The sequence below is a fragment of the Mustela putorius genome, unplaced genomic scaffold, assembly GCF_011764305.1.
Source record: "Mustela putorius furo isolate JIRA1106 unplaced genomic scaffold, ASM1176430v1.1 tig00003890_pilon_pilon_pilon, whole genome shotgun sequence".
NCBI lineage: Eukaryota > Metazoa > Chordata > Mammalia > Carnivora > Mustelidae > Mustela > Mustela putorius.
This window is the reverse complement of record NW_025422039.1, coordinates 185,052-209,648: the sequence shown is the minus strand read 5'-3', so window position 1 is coordinate 209,648 and position 24,597 is coordinate 185,052. Positions and strand designations below refer to the sequence as shown.

General features: G+C 53.0%; 1 protein-coding gene across 1 annotated transcript in view; it reads left to right on the top strand.

Moving 5' to 3' along the window:
• Nucleotides 1-10,725, top strand: part of LOC123388163 (pecanex-like protein 2) — a 71,396-nt gene extending 60,671 nt beyond the window's left edge. The window contains 7 exon segments of the mRNA XM_045067370.1: nt 470-614; nt 1,118-1,348; nt 1,862-2,136; nt 2,815-2,999; nt 8,760-9,208; nt 10,563-10,582; nt 10,584-10,725. Of these exon segments, the coding sequence (XP_044923305.1) occupies nt 470-614; nt 1,118-1,348; nt 1,862-2,136; nt 2,815-2,999; nt 8,760-9,208; nt 10,563-10,582; nt 10,584-10,725 (1,447 nt within the window).
• The last annotated feature ends 13,872 nt before the right edge of the window (nt 10,726-24,597 follow it).

The window sequence follows — 24,597 nt, the reverse complement described above, 5'->3', positions numbered from 1 at the left end:
AGATCCCACTGGGTTTTGTTTCCTTTCCACACCATGGTAGAATCCAGTTTGCATTACAGAGTAACACAGCCTGCCATGGATGCTGAGAACACCACAAGCTCTGGGCTGTCCCCAGGGGGCTCTGTCAGCTCCCCCTGGCCCCTCACCAAGGAGGGCTCCGCTGGGGGTCCTGGAACAGACCCCCTGAATGCGGAGACGCGGTGACCAGGACCTGCACCGTCACTCTTGGAGCTCAGCACAAAGGGCTTGGGGCCTCCCATGGTACTGAGGCTGGCCATGATGCCGGGTGTCGGGAGAGTGTGGACACGGGCTGTGGCCAGGCATGCGTGGGCTCTGCCTCGGTCCACCTTTGAGAGGCATGAAGGTCATTCCTGACAGCGCAAAGGGGAGCCTCAGATCTGGCTCCCAAAGGCAGGCTTCCGAACGCGGTTCAGGGTGAGCGAATGGTAAGTAGGACTCTACTTTGCAGCCTGGATTCCTTCCTGTATGGCCTTCATGCCCTCTTCAAAGGTCACTTCAGGATCACAGCACGAGACGAGTGGGTCTTTGCTGACATGGACCTTCTGCATAAGGTCGTCGCTCGGGCCATCAGGATGTCCCTGAAGCTTCACCAGGTTAAAAAAAAAAAATTAAAAAGATAATAATAAATCTATTTTTTAAAAAGAAGTTTTGAAAAATCCTTTCTCAAGGGGCAAACAAGACCTTTCAGGTAGGTCCCTTTTCACGGCATGACCTATGTGAGTGGGTGTGTCACTTGGAATCTAAACACTGAGGCCACCCAGGTATCCTTGACATCAGCCAGTGGCCACTGGTCCTCGAGAGAGGCTAGGAGGTGGTGATACTCTGCTAGGACAGAAAAGGAACTGGCCAGAGAAAATGACCTCTCGGGTGCCTGAGCCCAAGCCACAAAGCTGTTTCCCTGGGCACGTTCTCCTGCCGCTTGGGATGCGGGAGGAGAGTGGGAAGACAGTCCACACAGATGTGGACTTGGCTCTTGGGGTCATCAGCTGGTCGCTGTCTGGACACTCACCTCCGCTGCAACCCCCGCCCCCCCTGCCGTCACTGCAGTCAGCTCTCTGGTTCACACTGAGCCCACAGTCAGACTTCTTTCCCCCAGGACCAGTTCACCTGCCCTGACGAGTATGAAGACCCAGGGGCCCTCTATGAGGCCATCCAATCCTTTGAGAAGAAAGTCATGATCTGCCAGGAGGGTGGCCCGGCCTGGAGAGGCACCGTGCTGTCCAACAAGGAGGAGCTGCTCACCCTGCAGCACGTGGTGGATGAAGGCACGGACGAGTACAAGGTCATAATGCTACACAGGGGCTTCCTGAGCTTCAAGGTCAAGAAGGTACAGTGGCCCCACCTGCCGGTTGGCATTGGTGCTCGCATCCCTGCACCGGCCTCTCGTGCAGGAACATGGTCTTAGAGGAGCAGCGGTGGGCTGGGAGGCCAGGGTCATTCATGGGGTTTGGGCAGAAGTCCTGGCAGATGCCCATGTAGATGAGGGTCAGGATCTGGCTTACTTGTAAACACCTTCTAGTTCTCGAAACTTTCAGATCTCTAGTAGCCTAGTCCTGGAAACTGAAGGCTTTCTATTCAGTATCTCTTCTCTTCATATCACTTGCAACTGCTGGACCAAAACAACAGCTTTCTCTTCACCCCATTTCCCCACAGAAGTGGGGGGACCCGCATCTTCTAGGACCGCTCCTCCGGCCTGACCGTGCAAATAGCTTCGGGCCCGAGCGGTGTGGTCCCCAATGTTCTGGCCCGCAGCCCTGCTCACGGTCTGGAGCGTAAAACCAGCGGACTGAAAACACGTGCTGTCATCCACTCTCCTCCCTGTTCCTTCCCCAACCCGCAGGTTAACAAAGAATGTGTCCACGGCCTCTGGGCCGGACAGCAGCAAGAGCTCATATTCCTTCGGAACCACAAACCAGAGCGTGGAAGCATCCAGAACAATAAGCAGGTCCTCCGAAACTTTATCAATTCCTCCTGCGACCAGCCTCTGGGGTACCCCATGTACGTGTCCCCACTGACCACGTCCTACCTCGGGACCCACAGGCAGCTGCAGAGTGTCTGGAGTGGCCCAGTCCCTCTGGACAGCATCAGGACGTGGTTCCTGACCAAGTGGCTAAGGTAGGTCTTTCCCCCCAGACCTTCATCCAGATGCTGGGGAGGGGGCCCCGGGGGGGGGGAGGGCAGTGTGGTATGGAGAGCTCCCCGATGTCTGGTTAGAGTTTCACTGTTGACCAGCATTTCCACGTTCAATGAAAACTACTCTCCCCCAGCGGCCCAGCAGATCATTTGTTTCCGCGAGTGGTTTCCAATGGTGGGAAACTCACACCCGGGAAACTCACACAGATAGGACTGTTCCTCACGCTTGCCAGGCCTGAGGGTCCTCTCATGTTCCTGCAGAGCAGCCGAGGCTGTGGGTCGCTGGGGGTCACAGAGCACAGCTGTCAGGGAGACCGGGCCTGAGCCCTGCCCCCACAACATGGGGCTCTCATCCCATGAGCCCTCTGCCTGCTCATAAGGTCTCTGGTGAGCCAGAACGGAAGGAGGAGTGGCCGGAGGGTGGCCGAGCAGCTTAGCTCAGGCCTCAGAGCCTGGGGTGCTTCCGGAAGGTCAGGGCTATAGCTCACTCATCCCAGGACACTTGAGTCTGGGAGCAGGAGCGCCCTCCGCCCACCTCCCCGGTGCACTGCTCATCGATGGAGCAGGGTCTCCCACCCTGACCTCGACATGGATGCAGTGGGGCACAGGAGGGGGCAGAACCATCAGCAGAGAGTGCTTGAGGCCCCTCTCCCCTCACAGGGTGCGGAAGGGCTGTGATTCCGGCCAGCCAGGTACCGGTAACATTGAAGACGCAGACGGGAGGGCTGCCCCCTCTGCAGGCGGCAGCCATGCTCCCGGTGGTGAAAGCCAGGATAGCAGCATGGAACAGACCAGAAATGGTGGGACCCGCCACTGGTCGCCCCACGAAGGGACACAGAAGACAGGTGGGTGCAGCAGGGCCTCATAGGTACTGATCGAACCTCCTTGGGTCCTAGTGATGCGTCCTCCTAATGCGTAACACCTCCTTCTTACAAAAAAGAAAAAAAAAGTCAGTATTGGGCCAAAGGATGCCCCAAAGTTACTGACTCTACTTGCAAAAAAAAAAAAAAAAAAAAAAAAAAAAAAAAAAAAACTCTTAGACTGTGTGTTTTATTCATTTATTTTTAAAGATTTTATTTACTTATTTGACAGAGAGAGAGAGAGATCACACTTGGGCAGAGAGGCAGGCAGAGAGAGGGGGGAGCAGGATCCCCACTGAGCAGAGAGCCCAATGCGGGGCTCGATCCCAGGACCCTGAGATCATGAGCTGAGCCGAAGGCAGAGGCTTTCACCTGCTGAGCCACCCAGGTGCCCTAGACTGTGGTTTTATCCTTTATCCTTCTCTTGTCTGTTACCCTAGACAGCCATTTGTCCATCTGTCCATCTGTCCACTGGCAACACCCTCCCCTCCTACATCTCTCTCGTCCGGTGGCCACTGTATCATGTGTCTTGTGTCTGGAGGATCCGTAACTACCGATCCAGCCTGCTGTGCGCATCCCCCAGAGTGCCTCATCCCTCTCTAAACCTGTGGGATGCAGACAGGACTCCTGCTCCCCCATTCCGGCTCCTCTCTGGCTCCCACCTCCCCCTGTACACCTGACATTCAGAGCATAACAACAGCAGGGAGGGGCACCAGCACACGGGATAGAGGCGGCACACTGGTCCACGTCTGGGATGAGTTTAAAGTCTAAAACTGCTTTTCAACTCATGCCCACCTAGTTAGGCTCAACCAGATGGATGAAGTTCTAGAATCCATGCCACTGGGAGGGGGATGGGGTTTGGAAAAGGGGCACAGAGGGCTCGCAGAGGACATACAAGGTGGATGGACACGGGAGAAGCAGGTGCTCTGTCCTAATCCCTGACAGCATCTTGGCACTGGGCTTCTTCCTTCACAACCTGGGAGGGATTTGGTCTTTTGGCCTGTGTGTTTCCTCACCATCCAGAAGCCTTCGTTAAGTGACTCTGTGTGGCTGTCCCACAGGCCAACTCTGTACCCAGCGAGTTAGCAGGGAACAGTCCCCGCCTCCTGGAAATGCCCCAACAAGGGTGAGGATTTCACTGCAACCAGATTTACATAAAACACGGGCAAAACAGTAGATAGATGATAGACAGAAGGGCAGATAGATAGAAAGATAAAGACAGACAGACAGATGGTAGAATAATGCAGATACATAGGGAGATGGAGAGACAGGTGACTAATGGACGAACAGCGTGCATGGTCCCGTCACTCTAGCCCAGGGACGTTGCGTCCCCTCACTGAGCACTACCTTGTCCCCAAGCCCAGGATCCAGCCAATGGAGCCACCATCCTGCACCTGGCCCAGCTCCATCTGTGCCGCAGGCTGGGTCCCTGCCAGGCCCGAGCTTGTTCTGTCCCCAGGCTGGCAAGGGCTCTCAGTGGGAGTGGGTCAGCTTGTCTGTTTTTTCTATGGCTCTCTGGTCCTGTGGGGGGAGGCGTGCGGGAGGAGGACCTGAGGGGGGCCCTCTAAAATGGTGGCTAGTTGGCCGCTCAGGTCTGCGGTGGCCCCGCGCTCAGCAGGGTGGTTCCCTCCCCCCACCCTAAACTCTGACAGCTGAGTTCTGCCACTCACTGAGGCTTCCCTTAGGGCTAGACCCTGAGTCCTCTTCCCAAGCAGGACCTCATCTGTAGGCAGCATCTGCTCTTCACAGCCCTGAGCAGCAGCACCGGGAGCTGCTGATCCTGTTGGCTCATCCTTGGTGCCCCAAGGCCCCATCAGAATCCCACCAGGGCCCAGCTTCACATTTTTCGGAAGTTCTCCAGGAAATCTAGGTGTGGACACACTCCTGGTGATGCATGTCCCTGGCCGCACAGGGCTGGCACAGTCCTAGGAAGGCAGACTCCACAGGGCAGCTGAGGACCAGATCCCTGGTCTCCCGCAGACTGCTGCCACCCCCAGGACATCCAGGCTATGGTTCTGGAGGCATCCAGGTTCCCCAGCTAGTCTGCAGAAAGGTCCAAGTTATGCAAGGGGCCACCCTTTCCAACCATCTGGAGTAGCGCCCCCAAGGGGGCCCAGGGAACTGAGGGAAGCTGGGGGTCCTGGGTCACAGACAAGAAATGGCAGGGATCACCCCTTAACCCCCTCCCCAGATGATCTCTGGCTGATACAGGGAAATCTGGAGACATACTGGCATAGCAGATCCCCCAAAAGAAATCCAGGAAGGCCCAAAATGGGTACACAAGAGGGGACAACATGTTTCTCCCACTAAAGATGCAGACACCTTTCTGTGCCTCCTGCCCCCTGGAAAAGTTCAATGTCAATTTCTTTTTCCTACCACCATGGTTGAAGCCATACAGGGATATCTGCCACCTTCCGGTGAGGTCCTTTGCACCTGCTCGCTCCCTGTGGGCAGTACAAGGATGGGACCCTCGACTCTTCTCTCCCCATCCCTCAGCAGTTAGAAACACGTGCTATCTTGTAAGCAGCATGTCGGAGCCCCAGGACCTGGAGCACCAAAGCACAGGATGGTGAGAGCTTCCTGAGGCTCCCATGCTATGTACCCTTAGCACCTGGTAAACAGCAAGGACCAGGAAGGGCCTACGGTGTTGGGGGAAGCCACACCCAGCTGGCCCTCCGAGAACTGGCCGGGACCCCTTCTACCCACCTTCTCCTTGGCTAATGGCATGGGCACCCAGTGAAAGTTTCTGGCTCAGGGCACAATGTTTTCCACTCTGAGGCCATGTGTGCAGTAGCTCCAAGGTCGCAGGGACAGGCGGCCCCAAGAAGGAGTCACCCTTGGGGAGGGGCAGCCCCCCGTGGCTGGCTGGCCCTGTCCTGGGGGGCTCCGACCTGCTGCTGCGAACATTCCATGAGGCGTAGCCAGTGGTGGAAAGCCACCCAGCTCCCGTTCCCAGCAGGCCAGCATTTCCCCAATACCCAGTCCCCAAGGGTCCTCCTGTGGAGCTGTGGCTGCTCTGGCTTCCTTACTCTCCTGCACCCACAGGATTGGAGAGTGCAGCTCCCAGAAAGGAGTCAGAAGCCTGCCCAGCCAGCACGAGGACAGCCATTAGGCTGTTTGCCAGTCAAGGGTTGGTGCCTCTTGCCTCTTTCTGGCCCCTGGAGCAACAGGGAAATCCCTGTCCCAGCTTCCCTCCCAGAGGACGCCCTCCCGTGCAGTGAGGGTCTGGGGCAGCCTGCAGGTGCACATCCGGGGTCTCAGCCTCTCGGGCACAGCATTTTCTAAGCTTCCCAAGTAGTTCTAACGGCCAAGGATAAGTCAGTTTTGCAGTTGGTCCCTGCTGTCCCTTACTGCCAATCCATGTGCCAAGCCTGTAAGGATGATGCAGTCATTGTCACTGCAAGGGGGCTGGGAGGGTGGTGGCCTGTACCACACACTGCCACAAAGCAGACAGTGACCACCACGTGCTAAGCGCCATGTGGGAGGGAGGCCCCGGGGTCTCGGTGGGGACCATACTCTCTGAAGGGGCATGACCGAGAAGCCGAGTAGCAGTGATGCAACAGTCTGGAGCGTGACTATGAACCAAATTCGAAGAAAGGATCTTGTTTCATGGTGTCCAAGCTCAACTCCGTACCTGGGGACCCAACTGCTCCTTCCGTCAGTTCCCAGCCAAGCGTCCCCATCCTGGGCTCTTGCCAGACTCCCAGAGGCCTGGGGTCCCGCTCAGGCAGGCGCCCTGTCCCCAGCCCACCGCCCTGTGCGTCTGCACTCCCCAGCACTCCCCATACGTCCTCACTTTGGCCCAACAGCCTGCCATCTTTCTAGCCTTGCTATGAAGTAGACGTCCCAGCTGGGAGGGGACTGGTCCCCGTGGGGGAGGCTAGTGACCTCCTTGTGGAGGGTAGTCAGGAATTCCCAGCTAGTCTGAATCCCAGACTGGCGAGGAAGGAAGACACTAGCCTTCAGCTGGCGAGGACGTGAACCACCACCTTCCAGTAAACCAGCCGAGATGAGAGAATGGCACTGGCTAATGAACCACGAGAGAGAATTTGTCTGGTTATTTCAAAACCCAGGTTCTGAGGAGATTTTCTGGGGAAACACTCATGATCTGATACTGATATAATTGGCAAAGGAAGTTCGATGATCAGATGACGATCCTGGGCAGCACACGTGCCCCTGCATGGTTTGCTTACTTATTCCACTTGCAAAATTAATTCAGAAAACATCAAGAACCACAGTAGCAACAGAGAGAACAAAAAAGTCTGAAGCAAGGAAATGGGGGGGAGGTACCCCTGTCTTGCCTCGAGCATAGACCATTCCCCTCGGACACGTAGATGAGTCTTTGTCCCCTTGTTCCTGGAATTAGCTGGGAAGCTCCCCGATCATGTACGGGCGGTCTGTGATCCAGCAGTGAAACCACGGACTTGCGGGTGAGGTCCTTTGCAAGCTGACTGGGTAAATCATGCACAGATGCTCAGCCTTTTCAGAATGAACAGACTAACAGACCACGGGCTCTGCTAGTTCTGACCGGCAGGGTCCCTTTTCTCCCGCTTTCCCTCCATAAGAGTAACTCACTCAGCTCTGCAGCAGGGATTGGCCAGATGCGCCCCCGCTCCCTGGGAGAGCCCACGTGCCCCAGGCTGCCCACACTCATCCTGCGGGGCTGCGAGATGCACCATGGGGGGCATCCCCCCACACACACCATAGTCCTGACCAGTGGGCAAGAGGCAGGAGAGACTGGGTAGGACCCCCCTGCGGGGAATGGGCACCCCACCATCCCAGTGTCCACACAGCACTAATGTCCATGTGAGGCAGAGGGCCCTTCCCGCTAAGAAGCCGCTTGGAGGTCACTTTTCAGGACCTCCTCTAGACACACATAAGTATATTGGAATCACCAGGTGCACAATCAGTCCTATCGGGTGAGACTTAACGTGAGAAAATGCATGGGACGGACCTCAGGGAGGCCCACCTGTTCACTTCTTTTCTTATCGATTGTCTGCATAACTGTAGAAGCTTTGGGACACGTGGATAAGGCAGCTGGTAGAACTGTGACCTCACTGACCGCTCCCTTCAAAGTGACAGCTGGACATTAGTGCCCAGTGATTCCTGAGGCTTAAGTTAGGAGCACACGTTTTCCTCCCCCGCTTCTCCGTAAGGCTGCATGGGCAGGCTCCTTCTCCCCGAGACATGGACAGGACTGGTCCTTGGGGCAGCCCAAACCCTTCTGTTTCGACAAGCCTGGACACAGGCTGGGGACAGGAGGGGCCCTGCAGGGAGCGGTGGCTGGCAAGAGGGGGCCGGGGCGTGTGTCGGCACAGGCCTGGGCTTGGCCAGTCACGTCTGTGAGGGGCCTGTGTGAGGGCTTCTTACTTTAAGACCTTGATTTTAAGAAAAACTTTGGCAGAAAACAAAGGTTCAACCGGCATGTGGCTCAGCCCATGCCCTTTTACATTTTTAAGGCGACTAAAAATGATAAGAGCCTGCATGTTTTCTCTTTATACTGCCGATCACATGCATACGGGGTCCAAGGTCTGGGCTCCCTGTGGCAGTGCTTCTCACGCGCCCTTGGACTTCCAGGTGCCCTGGGATCAAGTTCTTCCATACTCAGGGGTCCCCATGGGGCCATCCTGGCCCTGTCAATAGTGGACCACCTTGGGTGCCTGGGGTCCAAGCTGTCACCTTGCCGCATGGACCTTGATGCAGGTTAAGCCCCTATGCTCTGGCAACCTGTTCTTTCTTTTAAAGGCAGGTGGAAAGGCAGGAGTCAGTCTGTCCAGGCCAATGCAGCCTTAAGCCAAACGCCAGACACGCTGAGCTCATCCGGCCCGATTGTAGAAAGCCACCAGGCCTTCCTGCAGAAATACACATCAGTCCATGAGTTGGCACAGGGGCTCTCGGGCAGCCGGCTCTCCCTACACACCTCGGCCGCATCCCTGCACTCACAGTCCCCACCCGTCACCACCACGGGCCACCTGAGCGTCTGAGAGTGGGCCAAGGCGCTGATCTATTCCAGCCTGGGCTCATCCACCAGCTCTACCCTGAGCTTCCTGTTGGGCAAGAGGAGCTTCTTGAGTGCCCTGGTCATTTCTGGACTCTCTGCTGCGGAAGGGGACAACACCAGCGACACCCAGTCGTCCAGCAGCATCAATATCGTCATGGGCACCTTGGCCAGGGCCACCAGCCAGGCCACATGGGTAAGGGGTTCTGCCCACCATCCAGAGCAGGCGTGCAGGTTCCTGGCCTGATGCCCCCCATCCAGCTGCCTGTAGACTCCCATCACCCCATCCACGGGGTTCCCAGAGTGACAGGTGCCGGGCAGTGCTAGACAGGAGGTGTTCTGGCCGTGCTCAGAGGCAGACAAGACCAACAGCACATGTCCTGTAGGTGATGAGGTCATGGCGGGTGGCACTGAAGGGGGCCCGAAGCCTGCTCCGCAGACCAGTCATCCCGAGCCCTGAACCAGCGAGGGGAGCGGGCATGTGCTCCCACATCCACAGCGTGGCATGTCCTACTTCAGCCTCTCTTCACATCACTCAGGCCTGAGGGAGAGGAGAGGGCATGCCAGCACTGCAGTTAGACCCCCACTGATTCCGAATGCCGATCTCACGTCCCAGCTGCTGAGGGGGCTTCCACTTCCATGTATGCAAACATCAGAAAAAGAGAGATTGAGGGACTCTCCTAACAACATGGGCACTTGCGCACAGTCCAGGCCAGCTGAAGTCAGCTCACCCTGGAGCTTTGTTGGCGGGGAGCGGGGAGGAAGTAAAGAGACTCCCAGCACTTGCCTTCCATTCTGGGGTCAGGAGGGAGAACGGGAGGCCCCAGGCAGACCCGAGTGTCACACTGGAGGTCTCGTGTGCCCCTTCTCTGTGCTCACACCTTCTCGGGCCAGAGACTCACGCACTCTACAGAGCACGAGGGTCACCGCCTGCCTGGCTTCGGTTCGTGGTTGGTTACATGGATGTGGCTGATGGGGCCACACCCACGGGGGAGGCCCACAGGCAGGGGCCAAGGGCAAGCAAGGGAAGCTGCTGACTTCCGGAGCTTTAACTAGGTTTAGTTAGGTCATGGCACGTGTAAACAAACTTCCCTCTGTGATTCCATTTCCTCAGAAAAATCGTACTTTCCTGCTACCTGCCCAATCCGTTTAAGATACTATCTGTGGGTGTGCTTCTGGGATTCTGGCACGTTCTCGCTCCCTCTTTCCTGCAGGACAATAGGGTCCCTGGCACTCTGGGTACCGGCATCAATGTTGGGGCACCAAGCTGCTGGAACCCAAGATGCCTAGACACACAGTGACCTCTTACCCGAGGGCCCATGTGCCCAGCACGTCCACATCACCGGGGGGAAAGTCCCCATGTTCAGAGCCCCCAACCTACCCCAGCATGGCAGACCCATGGTTTCCTTCCTTTTGGTGGAGGCCAACCCCTTGGGCCCCCACCCCTGCCCTCAGTCCCCTACCCCGTGAGCCGGGTAGGTCAGCCCCTGCAGCAGTGGGCTGTGGTCAGAACCGCCCTTACATGTTTGCTGCCTCTCCTTTCTCTCCAGCACTTCTCTGAGCCGTGTGAGGCCCGAGCAGGGGCAGCGTCATGACTGCCATCTGGCTGGGGCCATGGCAGAGAACGGGGAGCTGCTGTGCAGGAGAGCCAGCCAGGAGAACATGGGCCTGGACAACACGGCCTCCCAGCAGAGCGCTTCCGACGAGCAGTAGGGACGGGGCTGGCCGGAGGCCCAGCTCTGCAGCCACGAGTGCTGCTCTAGAGAGCAGAGTGACTGTACCTCAGGTTTGCACAGGAAATCTCCCGCAACGATAAAGCACTTGACAGCACACCTCCCTCCCCCACCCTGACGCCGCTCCAAGGTGCGGGGCTCTCGGGCAGGGCATGCACAACTCCCAGGCTTTGAACATTCTAACCACAGCCATGTAATCTCTGAAAACAGCTAGGCTAAGTAGAGCGCCTGACCTTTCCTGCCCTGCAAAACATACGACAGCTGCATGTGAACCGATGGGCATTTCATACATTCCCATTAAACATGTTCGAGAAATGGACAGCAGCACGCGTCCTGCCATGTGCCAGTCAGACGTGGTAGGGATCCATCTCTGCATAGAGAAAACCCCACCTTTTCCACCACGTTACGCAGATGTTAAGTACAAACCAGCTTTACTGAAGCACGGTAGTGCATGCAGTCGTGTCTAAAGTATCCCGCGCAAGACCCAGCAATACTAGTGACCCGAGGGCAAGCATCAAGGCCTGCGAGAGCACGGAAAGCCGTTCAGATTCACAGGACGCTGGAACGCACTCATGTGATTTCCCACAAGCCGGGCCTGTGCTGCCCAGCTCACCTGTCCACTCGCAGGAATGTTCGCTTGTTTTCCAAGCCAAGCCATCCTTCCCATGTCACAGAACACACACACACACACACACACACACACACACACACACACACATCTGTGTTTTTGGAATTAAAATGTTTATAGTTACTGCTATGTCCGGTTGTATGAGCTCTGCTGCATCCCTACTGGGAGAACGGTGTTTGGGCAAATTCTGGGAACTTCCCCGAGTGGAACCTGGGGAAAGCAGAAACTTGACTCCTTGTGGATGTACGGGCGGGTGAAGGGGTCCTGAAACACAGTCTGTGAAGAATAGCATCACTGAACCAGCCCTTCTGGGGATGGTTCATAGAAAACATAGAAATGGGATCATAGAAATATCATTTTGGAGATTATTTCTTCAAGGTATCTATGATTTGAAGTGTGGGGACTAGGGGAGGGCATGGCAGAGAATTTCTTTCCTCCTGGAAGCAGATGGTAATTTTTTCCCCAAAATAAGAAAAGAATCGTCAATTAATAATAACAGGTGTCTGTGTAATCAGAGACACAGTGCATTATTCTCAAACCAGCCAGCCCCAGAGATGCAAAGTTGGTAACTGACTGAAATGCAGGTGTCTCCAATGAGAGGCTGCTGGCACCTCACTGCACTTATCGAAATCAGCCAGACCTAACTTGGCGGGCAGTCCCTGAAATCCTCTTGGGCAACCTTACAGCCAAGCCCGAAGGACTAAATGGCTGGCCCTGAGCTGTGGACATGGCCTTCCCACAACGGGCATCTCCTTAAATTAAGTCAGCATCTTGTGGGCTGACCACCCCTGTGGGCATCTGGCAGTAAAAACCCCAGAAAGCCACTTTGTGCTGCAGAATATGGATCTCCTGACAGCTGGAAAACTGGGATGAGGGGTGCATGTGCACGTGGTGTGGAAGCAGACTCACGCTGAGCGCAGAGTCCAACTCGGGGTTACCTCCCACACCCACAAAATCCTGACCCCATTTGAGGCCGAGTTGGACATTTAACCGACTGAGACATACAGGTGCCCCCCCACCACCACACACATGCATGCACATGCACACGCTGGTTAATCTGATCTTCAGCCAGTCGGGTGTTTGTCCAGGGTATTCCTTGCAAAAGACTGGACTCGCCAGCACTTAAAGGAAATGCTCCTAAGGTGGCATCTCAGGCTGGGGCTCCTGCAACGTGCAGTCGGCATACAACCACGGGGTTATTTTTTGCATTTGGACACTGAACGAAATTGTTTCTCCTTTAAAAATGATCTAAAAACTGTAGTGCTTGGTTTTATATAAATCATGGGGCTAATCGGGCATTATTGATTCTAAATTTTGCACTGTGCACTGAGACCATCTGTCTGGCAAGTACTGTTCTAAAATCACACGATGCTCTGGCTTCTCCTTGGCCATCAAGTGGGCGATGCACAGACCCCCATCTCCTGAGCCCCGTCAGCCCTCTCCGCTGCCTCAGGGTTTTGTCCAAATCATTATGCTCCAGGGACGTGGCACCTGCCACCAGCACGCCTGCACACGCACGTGTGCGCACATGGGCGACCTTCCCAGACACCCCCTCGTGAACTCCCAGAAAGACAGACAGGAGTCTGGCCGGTTCTACGTTTCCCGGGCCGCATTGCCCTCCCACCTGCACTTGACCAGAAGGCTGGCCGTCAGGGGACAGTCTGTGCCTTTGAAAACTTGTCCATCCCTGCCTGCGTGCTTATTCAGAGGTAAAAAGAAATCATTTTTTAAATGTATGTGGTAAGTAGCTGGTGCAATGGTCTGCTCCAGGGGAAGAGAGGAGGGGGATTTCATAAACTCGTTCCCAGATCGGTTCTGTTCTGGTCTGTCCAGCCATATTACTCCAGCGTCAGTCCGTCACACTGCAGCACAGACGTCCATTGCGTGCATTCCAAGCCAAATTCTTCCTTCGAGTCCTGCCTCAGACCAAGTGTCTGCGAGGCGTCTGGGCCTGGCTGGAGGGCAGGCGTTTCAAGCTCAAGAATACATGTGAACTCCTGACGCCAGCCTGTCCCGGCCCCACACCGGTCTCTGACCGAGTGCACCTGCTCTCAGGGAACAGCATCCACAGGGCTGGGTGTGCGTCAGCCCCTCCGCTGGGCCCAGCCAGCTGGGCAAGCAGCCTGGGATGGTGCTCCGCCTCGGCGCCTCTTCCCCCTTTTAGCCTTTACTACCGGCTACATGTGTGCAGCCGAGTCGGACATATCCGTGACTCCATCCTCTTCCGTCCCACAGATGGGGGCTTAAACAGCACTTACTGCTCACGGTGCTGGAAGCTGGCAAGTCTAAGGTGAACACTCCAGCAGATTAGTCTGGTGAGGGGCGTGCTTCCAGGTTCACAGATGGCCACTTCTCTCGCCATGACCTCCAGGGGTGGAAGAGAGAGAGTCGTCCAGGGTCTTTCATCAGGGCATTAATTCCCTTCCTGAGGGCTCCCTCATGACCGCAGCCCCTCCCAAAGCCCCACCTAATGCCACCACACTGAGCATCAGAGCCCAACACGAATTTGTGGGGGACACAAATACTCAGACCATAACTGTATCCTCTATTAGGCTTCATTTCTTAGAAGACAGGGACAGCACTGGGTACTTTCACATACGCCCCTGAGCATTCCATCTGCCAGAGGCATACAGGGACTCTGCCACAGTGAGCACCCAGAGATCCTCTAGCTGACGGCCGCTACAGCTGATCGCAGCTACACCTCAACGCCGAGATCGGGGGCACGGGATGCACAGAAAAGGACAGAAAACACCAGAACAATGGGAAGAAGAATAAGAACATGGGCAGGCGCCTGGGTGGCTCAGTGGGTTAAACCTCTGCCTTCCGCTCAGGTTATGATCTCAGGGTCCTGGGATCGAATTCCACGTCAGGCTCTCTGCTTGGCGGGGAGCCTGCTTCCTCCTCTCTCTCTGCCTACTTGTGATCTCTGTCAAATAAATAGATAAAATCTTTAAAAAATAAAAGAGCATGGGCTTTGGAGCCACAGGGACTTAGCCCAAACTCTCCATCTGTCACGAAAAGCACATTTCTCTACCATTAAATAGAGGGTGCAGAGGCTCCTTGTCCCACACGCATGCTGGGGGCAGCCCCGAGTCTGTTCCACATGGCAGAGAGCTCTGACGAGCCCGCACCCCTGGAGGCCAAGAAAGCCTCCATCTGATGGGCTCCCTGCTGGCTCCGTCTTCAGGGGTACACAGGTGACGCTTCCCCAGCCTGTCCCCTTTCTCAGGTCACCTGAGGCTAAGGAGGGCTTCTCCGCACCATCGGGGCTGGATGAGAGTAGGTCTGATCCAGAGGCCGAACTGCCAGACCACACCTGCATGCAGTGCTCGCTCCTTCAGTCCCCTAGGGCTTGGCAGAAGTCACATCCACCTATCAGCACGAGCTCGGATTCCCTGAACAACCCAACCAGTGGGACAGAGGTGCCCTCTTCCCCACACTGGGCAAGGCATGCTTCATATGAGATTAGTTTGCAGTCTAGGAGGCCCTTCACATGTGAGCCCTCAAAGGCTTAGCAAATCCACACCAAGCTTCAGGAGGCTCCCTTAGTGGAAAGCGCTGAGGAAGGAACCCTGACCAAAGAGCCCGTCACGGGCTCCCGACCATCTTGGGTCAGAGACACAAGTGCTCCCGGCACAGTGCACCCAGCGCGGGGCTCATAGGACACACAAGTCTAGGCTCCACATGGCCAGATGGGGCCTCAGTGACAGATGGAGACACACCTGGCATTAACACCAGCTGGACTGGAGCTAAGGCTAGTTGCTAAAATATCCTGGGAATTCATAGATCTTCACCTGAAATGACCTAAAAGGAATGTGCGGTTTTTATCACTGCAGTGACCACCAGCCACCAGGAAGGCAAGTCTTACCCCTCGGGGACTCTGGCGTTCCTGAAGCTGCCCTGCTGTGGGCTCAGCCTGAGCTTTCCCCACCACTACTCTTGGTGTAGAGGTACAGGGCCCTCTCCAGGGGATCCCACAGGCGGCTGATGATGGGTCCTCCCATGCGGTGGCCCTGCCTTCCTTTGACGACACTCATCTCCTCCTTTTTCTGAAGGGAAATGGGGCACAGAAGAGTTTAAGGCCACATCGAAGTTGATGTGTCTGAAGTGGGGGCTCTGACCAGAACCCACAGGCCCCAGCCCATGGGGGCACTGCAGCTCTCAGCATCTCCAAGGACACTGTGTCCCTCCCACACCGGACTCCCATGTGTTGCAACCACCGTGTTTCGTTTCTTTTTATTAAGCAATAAGCCATCACATGAACAATGAGATGCATGGGAAGGATCCCAAATGGCTTTTCTCTGAAGTAACCATTTAAAAAAATAAAAAAACTAACTCCTACGCCTGGGAGCCGAAGCTGCCCCTGGAGAGGGGGTTAATATTCACAACGGGAAAAACTGATTAGGTAGTGAACGCCCTTCTCCCCCTTCCCCGGAACACACTTACAAACTTCAATGGGGGCGAGTCCCATCTAATACTCTGAAAACCATTCCTCATTTCATAATTTGCCAAAGTCGTATGCACAACTGCAAGAGGAAATAAACAGAAATCATTCAGCAAAAACAAGCCACAGCAGATGGCTCACCTCATCGGGCCAATCCAGCACTCAGGCTAATGTGAGCTTTTAAACATTTTATGGAAAACAGCTGTCGGGCTTTCTCTGGAAAAGCCCACAAGGTTTGGTAAGCCCAAAGGCGTAAATCTCTGACAGGCGGAGCACCCACCAGGCTCTGTGAACCAGCACATTCCTTCAAGCGCACAGCGCAGGGACGCAAACCGTCTTCACTTCCTGCCACTCTGCACACGTCACAATATGCGGCAAAAGATGGTTTCTGTTTTCCTTGGTGACCTGTGGGAAGAAGCAGGAGAGCTGGCTTCAGAGTCTTTTCTCTTCCTCACTCCTCTGCTAGACCGTGTTCTCCTGGAAGAGCCTGAACAGCCCAGAGAGGGTGCGGCGAGTTTCGGGACTGAGGGAGGCGGCCCAGCTGGAGGGCGGTCTGCCGACAGGACAGGCCTGCCAGAACCCCAGCCCCAGTTTCTGCAAAGGGACAGCTTGGACCATGGAAGCAGGTTGGGTGCTTTTCACCACAAGTCCCTGCTGGGGCTCTGGGAAGGATGATGGAAATGCAGAGGGGAAGCGGCCCCTGCGTGATCAGACCTGAACAGAAGGAAGTGCCTGAGTGAAGCCAGGAGAGCCGCCTACAAGGCGCCCACCAAGAACGGCCGCAGCGCGGCCATGAGTCACACCCCGGATTCACAGAAGGCCCAAAGGCCAGTGTTCTCATCTCTCCACGAACTCAGAAAAACCGAGTGTGGTGAGGCGCCGCTGGCACGGGTCAACTCCACATGTGCAGGAAGGGGAAGCTAGGCCCGGGAAGCACGGGGACATCCCGAGATCTCAGAGGCAGCTGGGGGCGCAGTACACACTCGAACCTGGTCTCTGGACTCCGGGAGCACTCTCTGTAGTTCCCGCTCTTACACAAAGTAACCAAGGGCCTATTCGAGCTCTACCCCATGATCCGTTTTTTACTCTTCTTTACTAGTGCAGTCCCAATGAGCACAAGGAAAGTGCTCAGACACCACCCGGAGCTTTGGATGGGGGGTGGCTCCCCAAGTAAGGGCAGGGCCAACACTCCTGCTATCACCATGGCCTTCCTAATGGGCAGCCCCCCAACATTCACCCACTGAACACTGACGTAGCGTCAGCTAGAAACTGAGCAAGGAGCCAGGGACAGAGGGAGGACTTCATGAGGAGCCTGAAGAGAAGAGTGGGACAGACAAGGCCAGTGAGAACACCGACAGTCAACGGTCCAGGACAGAAAGTCTGGAGAGGCACATGGGAGCCGGGGCAGGCAGGGTGATGAAAGGCTTCCATGCGGGCTATGCCCAAAGGTCACCCAGACAGAGAAGGACCCAGGCAAAGAGCCATGCGAAGATGAGTGAGCGCATCTGTGAAGCCACGGGTCAGAGCTGGCGGACCCTGAGAAGGGAGATGGGCCAGCCCGCTGCCGACTGCATAGCCACCACCGTGAGCCCGCCCGCCTGGCACAGGGCAGGTGCTGGATGACTGTCCCATGGGGAGAGGCACAGGGGCATTATCCCCATGGTTCCCCCACATTCACTCGCCCTCCTCTAAGAGTGCTGGGACTTCTCCCAGGGAGACCACACAGTCTAGGAAACTAGCTCGTGGTCCTCATGTGTGAGCTGGGCCCTGGAGATCCAGAGCACCTGACTCCTGAAAGGAGCAAGCTCAGCAGCCAATAGCTGTCCCCCCATGCGTCTGTCCAAGGACGGGGTGCACCTGTCCTCACCCTGTCGCTCCCTGGCAGCTCTGGTCTCACTGAAATGAGGACCATCAGCTTTGCCTCCAGCTTGACAAGAAAACACCGCAAGGCTCTTTGTTGCTGTGTTTGCTCAAATGATCCAAAGTCTGTTTCTGCTGTTTGCATTCAAGGAAGCGTGCACGCAGATGTGAAGGGAGGAAAGGGGGAGACAGGCAAGCATCAGTGGTGGGAGCTCAGCAGGGTTGTTGCGGGGCTTGTGGCTTCAGCAGAAGAGAGCAGATGAGCCACTAGTTCCCTTCCCTGAACCCCGACCTCAGCAGGACACCAGGCTCCGCCCACACCCTCTGCCTTCCAGGCTCCCTGGAAGCCCAGGGAAAGCTGAGCCCCTGCCCAGCGTGGTGGCCCTTGGTGACTTGGCTCCGCCCACAGGGTCTGGGAGTTCACTGTGTGCCTCAGAGGGAGGCCTCCCAGGTGAGGGGCATCTGAGGTCACTTTCCTTCTCAGCAGCTCCTCACTGCCTCCAGAAACTCAACATTTATGAAGGAGACGTGGAGCCGGCAGAGGGGTGCGATTTCACAGGTGTGGGGCTATAGAGGTCATCAAGAGGAGCCCCGAGGAGCACTCACGTGCCACGAAGACACCATCCCGTGCTCCCGGGAAATGCCCCGTCCTTTCCATCGGCAACATGACAATCAGGCGGCAACTAGTCTCAGGACCCAGCCTGAGGTGAGACACGCCACCTCCCTCTCACCACCCCCTGCCCCACCGCTGGGAGCTGAGGGCTCCGGGCCATGGCGGGGCATCCCGTACGCACAGATACTCTCCAAGCCTTGGTTCCACAGAAAAAAATAACAATCGAGAAAGATACATTTTGGGAATGTTTTCATGTTAAAAATTAATGAATGCAAAACTACATTAATATTTGGCTAATTCCCTGCCGCCACCACCTTTGATTTCCCTAAGACGATTTCTGAGAATCACAGCAGTTAGAGGTGTACTTGAAACTGTTGACAGTGTTCAGTTACAGACGCGCTTGTACTCCAAAGCCAAGTTCTTGAACTCAAGAGCGAGCAGAGCACCGCCTGGCCTGCCAGGGGCCCTTCTCTGCATGCACAACCCATCTTGTAGACAACCACCAAGGATCTGGTTCTTCAGAAAGTCCTTCCTGAGAGACTGGCCAGGAGAGGGCACTGGGCGAGGAAGAGAACAAGGAAGGAAGCTGGTCTGCCCTCCCCTCCACATTGTGGCCTCCAGAGAATGATTGGAAGCCCAGGGAAAGCTGAGCCCCTGCCCAGCGTGGTGGCCCTCAGTGACTTGGTGACACATAGACCCTGACTTCCATGGGGACCAGGGCATTTCATTCATCCTGTGTCTGACACACGGGGGAAAGAGGGTGGTAGCTCAGGAAATGTTTATTAAAATCTAAGCTTAACCGGTCTCTGAAAATATCTGAATATTATCTCTGAAATACAGCTGAGTGGTAAAAGACAGATTATGAAGGCCCTGACCATCTCAAGCATCCAAGTTGCTCTGGGCTGTCTGTAGGGGCCACGACAGGGCCTGAGAGTTCCCAATCAACAACCTGGGCACCAGGACATCAGAGAAGCTGTGACTCTCTGGACACAGGCATACGCAGGAAAAAAATGCCCCTAAGTGCCTATACATGACATGCAAGAAAGCAAAACAAAACCACCTATTTTCCTTGAAACTATGGGAAGGACCTTGACAAATTCCTAATAAGCACAGGATTACAGAAAGAAATTTCACAATGCTTATTGTAAGTTAACACATATCAAAAGTTATTACTAGCCTGTTTCATGCTGTCTTTAATTTATTGAACCTAAAAATAAGCAGATTCCTGAATCCAGTCCCTCTAGCTCTGTTTTTTCCACAAAGGTTAGTTTCCAAACCAAAAATTACTTTCCTGTTGTGTCAAGTAAGACTTTGCCTGACTCAAGTTTACGAAGATTTATTCCTGTATTTTCTTCTACAAGGCACAGAGTTTAGCAGAGTCTGCTTCTTGCCCTCTGCCCCTCCCTGCATGCATGCTCTCTCAGATAAATAAATTAATTAAAGAAAAAAAAAAAGGAGCTGTAGAGTTTAGTTCTTACGTTTAGGCCTAGGATCTACTTTGAGTTAATTCTGGTGTACGATGTAAGGAACCAACTTTCCTCCTTTGCACATGGATATCCAGTCTCCCAGCACCATTTATTAAAAAGCCATTCTTTCCTCATTAAGTTGTTCTGGCTCTCTTGCCGAAAATGAACTGCACTTAGATATAAGGATTTATTTCCGGACTTTCATGCATCTGTGTGTCTAGCCTTCGGCCAGTCCTATACTATCACGATCACTGTAGCTCTGTGGGAAGTTCTGAAGTCAGAAGCACGAGTCTCCCAACAGTGTTCTTTTCCAAGACCGTTTCAGTGCGGTCCTCTGCATGTCCGCATGCATTTTAGGATTCGCTTGCTTGTCAGTGTCCACAAACACCCTGCTGGCTTTCGAAGCAGAGCTTAACAGACCCTCCCTCACTCCTGTTATCTACAGAAGTCCACAGACCCCGAGGACAGCATCGAATTCCGAATTCCCGGTGAGATAAAAATGCTTTATGCCTGGCTTGATGAAAATACACATGGCAGGAATGAGAAAGCAGAGGTCTATGAATGCCCAAACTGGAAGGAAATCAGGACCCAGTTCCGGTTACTCTTGTGATCTTGCAATCCACAAATTAAAAGTAAAAGCATAAAAACTTCTTTATGGGAAAAAAAGAAGTATAAAGGGCTCTGAATTCACAGTGGAAGAGATTGCAGTTGTAGTAAAATTTTATAAAGTAGAAAATCCAAATAATTTCTAGCAATGAGATATTTTTAGCAAAATCATCTGAATCATCCCTATCACCAAAAGGGTTGTGCCAGAGCATAGGCCGTGTAGACGGACAGACAGAAGTCTGAGTCCCAGCTGTGCCACCTCCTAGCCGAAGACCCTGGACACGCTGTGCAGTGTTTTCTCATTGATAAAACACTAGATTGCAGCTCTACCTCAGCAGGTACTGTGAAGTCTATGTGCCCCAGTGATCTCCTGGACCAAGCACAGCACCTCAGTCCAGGTGCTTAGTGCCTCGTGGCCACAGTGGCATCTAAGTCAAGGCTCCAGGCTCCAGCTGTCCCTTCTGGGCCGTCAGCAGATAACGTTTGCCAGCATTTCCAGCAAGCAGATATTTCAAAGGAAATCAAATGAGACAAGCTTTCTAAATGCCACTATGACAACAGAACTTGTGTCTGTATATGCGCGTGCACGTTTTCACACATCTGTGCATGCTTGTGGTAGGAAACCATCGGGTTTAATGAGATGCCCTAAGTCAGAAATTAAGTCCGTCTTTGAGATTTCAAATGCATTACAATATTTTCATTGAGCCAAGTTTTTTAATAGTGCTATCTGCTGAGAAAAAGATGATCATTTGCGAACTCAAAGGTGTTTATTAATTTTTCTGCTTGCTTTCCTCTCCCTTGTAAGTAATGATATTAATAAGTAATCACATTTGTGAATGTTCACTCATGCCCTCTATTTATTCACATGGAAGCCCTTTCTCAATTAAAAGCAAATGATCTACCATCTCTTTGTCTTACTCTGGGGTCCAGACTGCTTGCCAGGATTCCAGGGCCTTCAGTCTTGGACTTGGCAGGTCTGGTGAAGGTGAAGATTGAGGAATGAAGGTGGACACAGTGGGAGGGAAGAATGTTTACACAACTGCCCTGGAGACTCCCTCTCTCCCAGGGGCAGGTTCCCCATCGAAATCTGGGGAACTTAATCTGAAATATCTGCATGTGCAGGGAGGAGTGTGTTCTTGTGAATGGATGTTGGTGCTTCTCAAGCAAAGGTTTCCTAAATCTGGCCACTGCAGAGTGTGAAGCTTGCCTGTTGACTCACATTTACTCAACTGTATTATCAGGTCCTGACACCCCAATTACAAAAACACACAGTGGGTTTCTCCATGAAGGACTGTATCTAACACTGCTTCAGGTCCTCTGAGCCTCACCTGTTTCTTGGCCCAGCCACAGCAGACTCCAACTTCTTTTCACAGGTACAATTCAGTAATGTTTGAGACTGGCCTTATTAAATGCCGCTTGATCCAAATACAGCAATAAGCACTACCAACAAACAAACCTATGAAAGCAATGGGATTATCCCTCCATTTCCTTACATATAATACTTTTCATACCATTTCCCCTCTTTTTTAATTGAAAGGATCATAACAGAGCCTCACAAAACCTGCTTATGGAAACACCAAAGGAAGTGGAAAGATCCTTATCCCACTTGGGAGCCCCAGTGGAAACCCTCAAAAGGAAGAAGGAGCTCAGTGTGGTTCTTCCCTAGTAGGAAATGACCCCCCCGTCCTTCCTAGCCCTCCATCACTCCTGCTGCCAACCCCACCCCATGCCAGAGAACTAAGAGCCTTCCCAGCCCTGCCTACACATCCAAGTGTAAATGAAGATGGTATCATTTACTAGCTTTCACAAATTCCCTAGACAATGGCACGAAATCATGAAAGCAGGTTGCTCAAGATTACAGGCCTATACAGAAAAAGGGGAAATAAACATTCAAGGTGAACTTGACAACTTAAATAAAACTGAATTTTATAAATAGAACAGTGAGAACAAGGAAAATAACCTCGTCAGACATAAGACAGAAAACACTGACAAGGATAAATGTCATTAGTGATGCACTGTTATTACTTAAAAGCTAATATGACTCTGGTGATTTCACCTTCTAACAACAGTCTTGGTCCCCGTCCTCTTTCCCTCTTGGGATAGTTTGTAAAAATGCCACAAATTCTTCTTTAGCTGAAGCCACACCTTTGGATGACACATGCCCACAAATGATTTGGGGCAGGAAGTCCTTAGAAATATGACCCAGTTATGGCTGGAGAATCTCAGGCAGTCTCTACTCTAAGGGATACAAGGAAACTCCTGGAGCAGATCTGGACCCAACCCATCATGGAGCCCACCCCAAGCAACCAGCAGCCAGAGACAGAACTACCCCAACCAATGGAGACTGGTGAGGAAGAAAAACAGACACTTGTTGCCATAAGGCCTATGTAAGTCATGGGGTTTGGGAGGAGCTGTTTTTCAACATTACTGTGGAAATGTTGACGGGGAAGAAGAAACTCACACCAAGGAGCTTCACCAGCCATGAAGGTCAGCAAGCCCATAAAGAGATAACCCCAAGGATAACAGTAATAATGAAAAGCAGGAAAAAAAAAATGAATATGAATAACAGAAGCTGCCCACTGATACAAACTTTCTGTCAACAATAATCCATGCTAATCAGGGTGCAGGAAAGACTCCTTTTCCTGACACTGGCCAGTAGATGTTAGAACTTCCTTTGTGTGCAGTATACGATGCCAAGGGCAGATGAACAACCTGGAGTTTCATACCTGGTAAGGAGGTAAAATCCACATAGGGAAGCCCCTTTTTTTTTTTTAATATAATTTTTTATTTTTTATAAACATATATTTTTATCCCCAGGGGTACAGGTCTGTCAATCACCAGGTTTACACACTTCACAGCACTCACCAAAACACATACCCTCCCCAATGACCATAATACCACCCCCTTCTCCCAAACCCCCCCCTCCCCCCAGCAACCCCCTCAGTTTGTTTTGTGAGATTAAGAGTCAATTATGGTTTGTCTCCCCCCCCCAATCCCATCTTCTTTCATTTATTCTTCTCGTACCCACTTAAGCCCCCATGTTGCCTCACCACTTCCTCATATCAGGGAGATCATATGATAGTTGTCTCTCTCCGCTTGACTTATTACGCTAAGCATGATACGCTCTAGTTCCATCCATGTTGTCGCAAATGGCAAGATTTCATTTCTTTTGATGGCTGCATAGTATTCCATTGTGTATATATACCACATCTTCTTGATCCATTCATCTGTTGATGGACATCTAGGTTCTTTCCATAGTTTGCCTATTGTGGACATTGCTGCTATAAACATTCGAGTACACTTGCCCCTTTGGATCACTACGTTTGTATCTTTAGGGTAAATACCCAGTAGTGCAATTGCTGGGTCATAGGGCAGTTCTACTTTCAACATTTTGAGGAACCTCCATGCTGTTTTCCAGAGTGGCTGCACCAGCTTGCATTCCCACCAACAGTGTAGGAGGGTTCCCCTTTCTCCGCATCCTCGCCAGCATCTGTCATTTCCTGACTTGTTGATTTTAGCCATTCTGACTGGTGTGAGGTGATATCTCATTGTGGGTTTGATTTGTATTTCCCTGATGTCGAGTGATATGGAGCACTTTTTCATGTGTCTGTTGGCCATCTGGATGTCTTCTTTGCAGAAATGTCTGTTCATGTCCTCTACCCATTTCTTGATTGGATTATTTGTTCTTTGGGTCTTGAGTTTGCTAAGTTCTTTATAGATTCTGGACACTAGTCCTTTATCTGATATGTCGTTTGCAAATATCTTCTCCCATTCTGTCAGTTGTCTTTTGATTTTGTTAACTGTTTCCTTTGCTCTGCAAAAGCTTTTGATCTTGATGAAATCCCAATAGTTCATTTTTGCCCTTCCTTCCCTTGCCTTTTGCGTTGTTCCTAGGAAGATGTTGCTGCGGCTGAGGTCAAAGAGGTTGCTGCCCGTGTTCTCCTCAAGGATTTTGATGGATTCCTTTCATACATTGAGTTCCTTCATCCATTTTAAGTCTATTTTCGTGTGTGGTGTAAGGAAATGGTCCAATTTCATTTTTCTGCATGTGGCTGTCCAATTTTGCCAGCACCATTTATTGAAGAGGCTGTCTTTTTTCCATTGGACATTCTTTCCTGCTTTGTCGAAGATTAGTTGACCATAGAGTTGAGGGTCTATTTCTGGGCTCTCTATTCTGTTCCATTGATCTATGGGTCTGCTTTTGTGCCAGTACCATGCTGTCTTGATGATGACAG